The following is an 11,211-nucleotide window of genomic DNA, read 5'->3' on the forward strand; positions in this document are numbered from 1 at the left end:
TGTTTCAGGTTAAAGGAGGTAAAAAATTAATTCTAGGGGTCACTAATATTTTAGAAACCACAAGAGAAGAATATTTCTGAAGCTAAATAAATCCCAGAAAAATTTTGATAGTAGACTCAAGAAAGAGGGATATAATGAAAATTAAAGGAAGAAGAGATTTCAAAAAGAAGTTTCACAACCCATGAGGGATTAATATAGATATATTTAGCAAATGTGGGAAGTGTTTTAAGTTGTATTCAGTCTCCACTTTCCCTTTTAGGAACAGGGACGACTTCTCCGTGAGGGATTCCAAAAGGAAAGCATGAAACTTCAGGAAGAGATTGTAGCCCTCCGGAAGAAACAGGAAGAATCACCATCATGTAATATTCTCTAAAAACCTAAGGACCATAATTTCCTAACCAGCTTCTATCTGTTAAGAACAAGTTAAATGAGCAACTTCAAGATGTCAAACAATTGCCACTAATGTTGAAGTCATAAGATGCATTTTCATTGAGACTTAAAGTTTGCAAAGATGAAATAAAATGTGAAGGCAGTGTTTAACCTACAGAAGAATTCAATTCATGATTAAATATAGTATAAATGACTAATATGATACCTCAGTAGAACCTATGTTTGAAATCATGCATAGTGATTCTAGAGAGAATTTTAATTGTGTAATTGGGATACACTTACATCGAATTTGGGGATATCAGAGGTGTTCTATTCAGTGTAGACTGTTTCCCCACACATAAACCACCCCTCTAGATAGTCTCAGCTCCAAGGTCTTACTCAAGGATTTACTTTGGTACTGGGATGGAGTTGGAGTGTTGTATACACAGGAAAAGTCTGACAGGAGTGTACAAAGTCACGAAGCACAGTTAAGCTCAGTTACTCCAGTTAAGTGGTCTCTAGGTCACATGGCGGCTTCCAATAAGGGAGACCTGGAACATTTAACTTCAGGGTGCAGACAGTGTTTAATTCTCCATTGGGTGGAGGCTGCATTGCCGTGGTCACTGATGGGATTCCTGAACACTGGTAGGGGCAGTACTTGCACCTGTGTGAAATGGATATATGAGTGGATGTTCAACCTTCTTTGTCTAGAGAATCCCTCTAGATAATCAGTGCCCCATTTCTAGGCCACAAAATGTCTCTCTATTTTACTCTTCTTTTCTTAGTTCCCCTCACCCACAGTTCCAAGAATAACTTCTACAATCACAAAAAGGAAAATTTAGCTCAAAATTCCTTTCTATTCCTCTGAGAATCATAACTATAATTCTTCAAAACATTACCTAACTCCATTTTTCTTTCTTCCTGTTTGCTATGACATCACAGGCTGGGAGCCACTCAAGGCAAATATCTAGCTAGTATGGAAGGACAAAAAACAATAAAAATAAAAATAATTCATTAATACAAAAAATATTCAGTTCAGTTCAGTTCAATCACTCATTCATGTCCGACTCTTTGTGACCTCATGAATTGCAGCACGTCAGGCTTCCCTGTCCATCACCAACTCCCGGAGTTCACTCAGACTCACGTCCATCGAGTCAGTGATGCCATCCAGCCATCTCATCCTCTGTCATCCCCTTCTCCTCCTGCCTCCAATCCCTCCCAGCATCAGAGTCTTTTCCAATGAGTCAATTCTTCTCATGAGGTGGCCAAAGTACTGGAGTTTCAGCTTTAGCATCATTCCTTCCAAAGAAATCCCAGGACTGATCTCCTTTAGAATGGACTGGTTGGATCTCCTTGCAGTCCAAGGGACTCTCAAGAGTCTTCTCCAACACCACAGTTCAAAAGCATCAATTCTTTGGTGCTCAGCCTCCTTCACAGTCCAACTCTCACATCCATACATGACCACAGGAAAAACCATAGCCTTGACTAGACGGACCTTTGTTGGCAAAGTAATGTCTCTGTTTTTGAATATGCTATCTAGGTTGGTCATAACTTTATTAACCTACCACAATTGTCTTAGGACATGTATCACTTAAGGTTCTCACTGCAAAAAACAGTATCTTCTCAGTAACTTAAAAGGAAAATGACTTTTATTTTATTTTATTTTATTTTTTTGTCCTCGGATAGAGGACGTATCAGATATTAAACTGATAAGAACAGATACTACACTTGATCTTAGCCAAAAGGCCAAGAAGCGATCGGAAAATGACTTTTAAGCCTGGTAGGTAGCAGACAGATTCTCCAAGATGGTAAGGGAGTCAAACTCTACTGATCTTTCACCAAGAATAATATCAACCACACAGGAAGGCATCTCATCCATTACCAGAGAAAACAGCACATCCATTACCACCTGGTACAGTGATCTCCAGATCACAAGTCAGATGCTCTACCAATGTCAGCTCTAAGTATTGGATGCTTCCACCTTTACATCTGAAGTAAATAAACCCCCCATGAAAAGTTGCATTGAGGGTTGCTATGTCTCCATCTTGGGCTTCCCTAGTGGCTCAGCTGGTAAAGAATTCGCCTGCAATGCAGGACACCTGGGTTCAATCCCTAGGTTGGGAAGGTCCCTTGGAGAAGGGAATATCTACCCACTCCAGTATTATGGCCTGGAGAATTCCATGGAATGTATAGTCCATGGGATCCAGGATAGGGCAACTCACTCCAGTATTCTTGCCTGGAAAATCCTATAGATGGAGGAGCCTGGAAGTCTACAGTCCATGGGGTGACAAAGAGTTGGGTATGACTGAGTGACTTCACTTCACTTCATGTCTTCATCTCAATCTCACAGAAGTGTACCTGCTTGGCAGAAAATAAATCATATGCCTCCCCACTGGAATCTAGAAATGAGAGTTGTCTCCCTTCCACGTGGGAAACTATAGTCTCATAATGTGAGCCATTTCCATCCATGTTAGTGTCAATTGATTCTTCTAGGTAGATTTCTGGAGATACACACTATGTTAGAAATAATGATAATAACCCAATAGTATTATCATGTACATCACATACAATGTGATTTTTAAATTTTTTTCTTTACCATGATCTCAATATTCTTTTTAACTTTTCCTCTGTTGTTTTGTACATAATGCCTTATATTTCATGTACAAATCCCACTTGTTGTATTATATGTATTATTCTTTGTAGACATTACTGTATTCAATTTGCTAATATTTTGTTGAGAATTTTGGCATCTTTATTCCTGAGAAATGTTTGTGTGATTTTCTTGTAATGCCTTTGCATAGCTTTGGTGTTAACGTAATGTTGATCTGACAGAATGAGCCAGTAATATTTCTCTGCTTCTATTTTCTAAAGGTGATCATGTAAAATTCACATGATTTCTTCTTTAAATGTTGGGTAGAATCCACCATTGAACTCATCTGAACATGGTGCTTTTTGCTTTGAGAAGGACCGTGCAGAAGCATGGCCAAGAGGAGCTACCCCTAGCCCAAGGTCAGGGGAGGTGGCCGAGAGAAGCTCCCCATGCCTGAGGTCAGGGGTGGTGGCTGAGAAGAGCAACCCTACTTCCAAGGAGTGGTGGCTGCGTGGTCGCAGGAGGGCCAAGAGGAGCTACTCCAAGTCCAAGGTCAGGAGGGTGGCCGTGAGGACATACCCCTCGTCCAAGGTAAGGAGCAGCAGCTGTGCTTTGCTGGAGCAGCCGTGAACAGATACCCCATGTCCAAGGTAAGAGAAACCCAAGTAAGATGATAGGTGTTGCAAGAGGGCATCAGAGGGCAGACACACTGAAACCATATACACAGAAAGTAGTCAGTCCAATCACATGGACCACAGCCTAGTCTAACTCAGTGAAACTAAGCCATGCCATATGGGGCCATCCAAGATGGGGGGTCATGGTGGAGAGGTCTGACAGAATGTGGTCCACTGGAGAAGGGAATGGCAAACCACTTCAGTATTCTTGCTTTGAGAACCCTATGAACAGTATGAAAAGGCAAGATGATAGGATACCGAAAGAGGATCTTCCCAGATCAGTAGGTGCCCAATAAGCTACTGGAGATAAGTGGAGAAATAACTCCAGAAAGAATGAAGGGAGGGAGCCAAAGCAAAAACAATACCTAGTTGTGGATGTGACTGGTGATAGAAGCAAGGTCTGATGCTGTAAAGAGCAATATTGCATAGGAACCTGGAATGTCAGGTCCATGAATCAAGGCAAATTGGAAGTGGTCAAATAGAAGGCAAGAGTGAAGGTCAATATTCTAGGAATCGGCGAACTAAAACGGACTGGAATGGGTGAATTTAACTCCGATGACAATTATATCTACTACTGTGGGCAGGAATCCCTTAGAAGAAATGGAGTAGCCATCATGGTCACCAAAAGAGTCCGAAATGCAGTACTTGGATGCAATCTCAAAAACAACAGAATGATCTCTGTTCATTTCGAAGGCAAACCATTCAATATGACAGTAATCCAAGTATATGCCCCAACCAGTAACACTAAAGAAGCTGAAGTTGAACAGTTCTATGAAGACCTCCAAGACCTTTTAGAACTAACACCCCAAAAAGATGTCCTTTTCATTATAGGCAACTGGAATGTAAAAGTAGGAAGTCAAGAAATACCTGGGGTAAAAGGTAAATTTGGCCTTGGAATATGGACTGAAGCAGGGCAAAGGCTAATAGAGTTTTGCCAAGAGAACGCACTGGTCATAGCAAACACTCTCTTCCAACAACACAAGAGAAGACTCTACACATGGACATCACCAGATGGTCAACACTGAAATCAGATTGATTATATTCTTTGCAGCCAAAGGTGGAGAAACTCTATACAGTCAGGAAAACAAGACCGGGAGCTGACTGTGGCTCAGATCATGAACACCTTATTGCCAAATTCAGACTTAAATTGAAGAAAGTAGGAAAAACCACTAGACCATTCAGGCATGACCTAAATCAAATTCCTTATGATTATACAGTGGAAGTGAGAAATAGATTTAAGGGACTAGATCTGATAGACAGAGTGCCTGATGAACAATGGACAGAGGTCTGTGACATTGTACAGAAGACAGGGATCAAGACCATCCCCATGGAAAAAAAAAATGCAAAAAAGCAAAATGGCTGTCTGGGGAGGCCTTACAAAAAACTGTGAAAAGAAGAGACGTGAAAAGCAAAGGAAAAAAGGAAAGCTAAAGCATCTGAATGCACAGTTCCAAAGAATAGCAAGGAGAGATAAGAAAGCCTTCCTCAGTGATCAGTGCAAAGAAATAGACAAAAACAACAGAATGGGAAAGGCTAGAGATCTCTTCAAGAAAATTAGAGATACCAAGGGAACATTTCATGCAAAGATGGGCTCAATAAAGGACAGAAATAGAATGGACCAAACAGAAGCAGCAATATTAAGAAGAGGTGGCAAGAATACACAGAAGAACTGTACAAAAAAGAGCTTCATGACCCAGATAATCATGATGGTGTGTTCACTCACCTAAAGCCAAACATCCTGGAATGTGAAGTCAAGTGGGCCTTAGAAAGCATCACTAGAAACAAAGCTAGTGGAGGTGATGGAATTCCAGTTGAGCTATTTCAAATCCTGGAAGATGATGCTGTGAAAGTGTTGCACTCAATATGCCAGCATATTTGGAAAACTCAGCAGTGGCCACAGGACTGGAAAAGGTCAGTTTTCATTCCAATCCCAAAGAAAAGCAATGCCAAATAATGCTCAAAATACTGCACAATTGCACTCATCTCACACACTAGTAAAGTAATGCTCAAAATTCTCCAAGCCAGGCTTCAGCAATACATGAACAGTGCATTCCAGATGTTCAAGCTGGTTTTAGAAAAGGCAGAGGGACAAGAGATCAAATTGCCAACATCCACTGGATCATGGAAAAAGGAAGAGAGTTCCAGAAAAACATCTATTTCTGCTTTATTGACTATGCCAAAGCCTTTGACTGTGTGGATCACAATAAACTGTGGAAAATTCTGAAAGAGATGGGCTTACCAGACCCCTGACCTGCCTCTTGAGAAACCTGTATGCAGGTCAGCAAGCAACAGTTAGAACTGGACATGGAACAACAGACTGGTTCCAAATAGGAAAAGGTATACATCAAGGCTGTGTATTGTCACCCTGTTTATTTAACTTATATGCAGAGTACATCATGAGAAATGCTGGGCTGGAAGAAGCACAAGCTGAGAATCAAGGTTGCAGGGAGAAATATCAATAACCTCAGATATGCAGATGACACCACCCTTATGGCAGAAAGTGAAGAGGAACAAAAAGCCTCTTAAAGAAAGTCAGAGAGTGGGAAAGTTGGCTTAAAGCTCAGCATTCAGAAAACGAAGATCATGGCATCTGGTCCCATCACTTTATGGGAAATTGATGGGAAAACAGTGGAAACAATGTCAGACTTTATCTTTTTGGGCTACAAAATCACTACAGATGGTGACTGCAGCCTTGAAATTAAAAGACACTTACTCCTTGGAAGAAAACTTATGACCAACCTAGATAGCATATTGAAGAACAGAGACATTACTTTGCCAACAAAGGTCTGTTTAGTCAAGGCTATGGTTTTTCCAATGGTCATGTAAGGATGCAAGAGTTGGACTGTGAAGAAAGCTGAGGGCTGAAGAATTGATGCTTTTAAACTGTGGTGTTGGAGAAGACTCTTGAGAGTCCCTTGGACTGCAAGGACATCCAACCAGTCCATTCTAAGGGAGACCAGTCCTGGGTGTTCATTGGAAGGAATGATGCTGAGGCTGAAACTCCAGTACTTTGGCCACCTCAGGCGAAGAGTTGACTCTTTGGAAAAGACTCTGATGCTGGGAGGGATTGGGGGCAGGAGGAGAAGGGGATGACAGAGGATGAGATGGCTGGATGGCATCACTGACTCGATGGACGTGAGTCTGAGTGAACTCCGGGAGTTGGTGATGGACAGGGAGGCCTGGCGTGCTGGGATTCATGGGGTCACAAAGAGTCGGACATGACTGAGTGACTAAACTGAACTGAACTGAGATATCTCTTCAAGAAAATTAGAGCTACTAAGGGTATATTTCAAGCAAAGATAGGCAGAATAAAGGACAGAAATCGCATGGACTTAACAGAAGCTGAAGATATTAAGAAAAGGTGATAAGAATACACAGAAGAACTATGCAAAAAAAGATCTTCATGACACAGATAACTAGTGATCACTCACCTAGAGCAAGACATCATGAAGTCTGAAATCAAGTGGGCCTTAGGAAGCATCACTACAAACAAAGCTAGTGGAGGTGATGGAATTCGAGTAGAGCAATTTCAAATCCTAAGATATGATGCTGTGAAAGTGCTGCACTCAATATACCAGCAAATTTGGGTAACTCAGCAGTGGCCACAGGACTGAAAAGGTCAGTTTTCATTCCAATCCCAAAGAAAGGCAATGTCATAGAATGCTCAAACTACCACACAATTGCACTCATCTCACATGCTAGCAAAGTAATGCTCAAAACTCTCCAAGCCAGGCTTCAATACTACATGAACTGTGAACTTCCAGATATTCAAGCTGGTTTTAGAAAAGGCAGAGGAACTGGAGATCAAATTGCCAACATCCATTGGATCATCAAAAAAGCAATAGAGTTCCAGAAAAACATCTACTTCTGCTTTATTGACTATGCTAAAGCCTTTGACTGTATGAATCACCACAAACTTTGGGAAATTCTTCAAGAGATGGAAATACCAGGCCACCTGACCTGCACTTGAGAAATATGTTTGCAGGTCAGGAAGCAGCAGTTAGAACTGGACATGGCACACCAGACTGCTTGCAAATCTGGAAAGGAGTACATCAAGGCTGTGTATTGTAACCCTGCTTCTTTAACTTGTATGCAGAGTACATCATGCAAAATGCTGCGCTGGGTGAAACACAAGCTGGAATGAAATTGCTGGGAGACATATCAATAACCTCAGATATGCAGATGACACCACCATTATGAGAGAAAGTGAAGAGGAATTAAAGAGCCTCTTGATGAAAGTGAAAGAAGACAGTGAAATAGTTGGCTTAAAACTCAACATTCTGAAAACTAAGATCATGGCATGCAGTCCAATCACTTCTGGCAAATAGATGGGGAAACAATGCAAACAGTGACAGACTTTATTTTTGGAGGAGCTCCAAAATCACTGCAGATGGTGATTGAAGCCATGAAATTAAAAGAGGCTTGCTCTTTGGAAGAAATGCTGTGATCAACCTAGACAGCACATTAAAAAGCAGAAATATTACTTTGCCAACAAAACTTTTGTCTAGAGTAAGCTTTGGCTTTTCCATGAGTCATGTATGGATGTGAGAATTGGACTCTGAAGAAAGCTGAGTGCCAAAGAATTGATGTTTTTGAACTGTGGTGTTAGAGAAGACTCTGGAGAATCCCTTGGACTGCAAGGAGATCAAACCAGTCAATCTGAAAGGAAATCAGTCCTGAATATTCATTGGAAGGACTGATGCTGAAGCTGAAACTCCAATACTTTGGCCACCTGATGTGAAGAACTGACACATTGGAAAAGACCCTGATGCTGGAAAACATTGAGGGAAGGAGGAGAAGGTTAAGATGGTTAGATGGCATCACCCACTCGATGTACATGAGTTTGAGCAAGCTCCAGGAGTTTGTGGTGGACAGGGAAGCCTGGCGTGCTGCAGTCCACGGTGTTGCAAAGACTCGGACATGACTGAGGGACTGAACTGAACTAAACTGATGTTATCTACCATCATCTATATATACCGTATATGACATAAATATATCCTTTTTTTTTTTAATCTTTCACTCCTTTTCTAACTTTTGGTTTTAATTATGCATTTTATATGATTCCATTTTCTATTCTTTCTTAGCATCTCCTTGCAGTCTTTCTTAGCATAACAATTATACTCTTTAAAAAATTTTTTTAAACTGTTTGCCCTAGAGATTGCAATATACATTTCTAACCAATCCATGTTAAATAACAGTGTCAAATAACACTATACCACATCACCAATAGCACAAGCACCTTAAAATAACAAAATATTCCTAATTCTTCTCTCTGGTCTTTTGTATCATTGCTATAATTCATTTCACTCATACATACTCTTCAATCTTCAAATACGTTGGTGCTATTATTGTTTTAGTAAATTGTTGTATGTTAGATCAACTTAGAATAAGAGAAATATATTTTTATTTTCTTGCCATTTATTCCTCCTTCAGTGCTCTTCCAGTCTTTATGTAGATCCAAATTTCTGATATATCATTTTCCTCCTCTGAAGAACTTTAAACATTTCTTACAAATCAGGGTTCCTGGTGAGAGATTCCCTCAATTTTTGTTTGTCTGAGGAAGTACTTATTTCTCCTTCACTCAGAAGAATAATTTCAGTAGACACAGAATTCTAATTTGGTGTTGCTATTTCTTTCATGATTTTGATTATTTCACTCCATTCTCTTCTTGCTTGTATGCTTTCAAAGGAGACGTCTGATATAATTCTTACCCTAGTGCTTCTATGAGTAAAATAAAATCTCTTTGGCTTATTTCAAGATTTTCTCTTTGCCTTTGATTTTCTGTAGTTGAATATGATGTGCTTTTCAATTTGAAAGTTTCTATTGACACACCTCCAAATTCACTGAGTCCGTCCCAATCATGTTCAGTCTACTGATGAACCCACCAAAGACATTCTTCATTCTGTCAGCATGTTTTTAGTTTCTTGTATCTCCTTACAATTGTGGGAATTTCCATTTCTCTCCCTACATTACTCACTTGTTCATTCACGTTTTCCTCTTCTCCATTAGATTTCTTAGCATATTAATCACAGTAATTTTAAATTTAGCTGTCTGATAATTTGCAAATTTCTGCCTTGTCTGAGTCTGGTTCTGATACTTGATTTGATGCTTCAGACTGCTTTTATGCCTTTTAGCATGTCTAGTAATTTTTTGTTGAAAGCTGGCATAGTTTAATATTTTGAAGGACCTGAGGTAAATATGTCTATAGTGTGAGGTTTTATGTTAACGGTCAACAGGTTAGATTGTGTTTACCACTTGTTTTAGCTGCTGTGTCAGGAAATAAAATTTCCTTACTGTTAATGTTTTTGTCTCTTTGCTATCTTTTGGTTTCCCTAGAAGAGTGGTCCCCAAACGTTTTGGAACCAGGGACTGGTCTTATGGAAGACAATGGGAGTGGAGGTAGAGGATAGTTCAAGTGGTGATACTAGTGATGGGGAGTGGCACATGAAACTTCCCTTTCTTGCCCTGCAGCTCACCTCCTGCTGTGCAGCCAAGTTCCTAACAGGCCATGGACCAGTACCAGTCTGCAGCAGGGGGTGAGGGGAGTTGGAGACCCCTGCCTGCCCTAGAGAACTTTTATCAGTTCAGTTCAGTTCAGTAGCTCAGTCGTGTCCGACTCTTTGCGACCCCATGAATCGCAGCACGCCAGGCCTCTCTGTCCATCACCAAGTCCTGGAGTTCACTCAGACTCACGTCCATCGAGTCGGTGATGCCATCCAGCCATCTCATCCTCTGTCATCCCCTTCTCCTCCTGCCCCCAATCCCTCCCAGCATCAGAGTCTTTTCCAATGAGTCAACTCTTTGCATGAGGTGGCCAAAGTACTGGAGTTTCAGCTTTAGCATCATTCCTTCCAAAGAAATCCCAGGGCTGATCTCCTTCAGAATGGACTGATTGGATATTATTTTATACTACCATCTAAATCAGTATGTCTCCCCAAATATCATATGTTGAAAAACTTATGCCCAATGTGCTGGTTTTGGTGGTGGGGCCTTTAGGAAGTGATTAGTTCATGAGCCCAGAATAATCATGAATGACTGTAATGTTTACATAAATTCATACCACGTACCATGCCCATACCATACCCTTGCTATGGTAGTTATATTTTTAGTCTTTTGAGGAACTTTCATACTGTTTTTCATAGTGGCTCCATCAATTTACATTCCCACCAATAGGGTACATACAAATGCTACAGTTTAAAAGTCTTTTGCATTCACTTTAAAGGCATTGTTACTCTGTAGATTATTCTGGTTGACATTTTTCATTCAACACTTTAAAAGAGATGTTATTCCACTTTCTCCTAACTTATGTAATTTCCAGCAATGTTTCTTTCCAAGCCTAGTTTTTGCTCTTTTGTATGCAATGTTTCTTTTTTCACTGCTTGTCTCTAAGATTTTCTGTTCATAATAGGCTTTTATTACTAGTCTGTGGGGTGCAAGGCCATATTTATCTTATATTTGTTTTGTTTGGGGTTCTATGAAACTTTGATTGGCCATTTGTCTCTTTTATTAATTTTGGGAAATTTTCTCTTCAAGTATTTTTCATGCCTCTTTCTTTACTTCTTCTATTTTTATTTTTCC

General features: G+C 40.3%; 1 protein-coding gene and 1 pseudogene across 1 annotated transcript in view; one reads left to right on the plus strand and one right to left on the minus strand.

Moving 5' to 3' along the window:
• GBP2 (guanylate binding protein 2) overlaps positions 1–5,602 on the plus strand; it is a 34,300-nt gene extending 28,698 nt beyond the window's left edge. Inside the window, 1 exon segment of the mRNA XM_070367740.1 lies at positions 260–5,602. Coding sequence (XP_070223841.1) covers positions 260–373 — 114 coding nt within the window. The 3' untranslated portion in view covers positions 374–5,602.
• Positions 1,963–2,127, minus strand: LOC138987362 (U2 spliceosomal RNA; annotated as a pseudogene).
• Positions 5,603–11,211: the final 5,609 nt, after the last annotated feature.

Source organism: Bos mutus, chromosome 3 (genome assembly GCF_027580195.1).
Source record: "Bos mutus isolate GX-2022 chromosome 3, NWIPB_WYAK_1.1, whole genome shotgun sequence".
In the NCBI taxonomy this organism is placed as follows: domain Eukaryota; kingdom Metazoa; phylum Chordata; class Mammalia; order Artiodactyla; family Bovidae; genus Bos; species Bos mutus.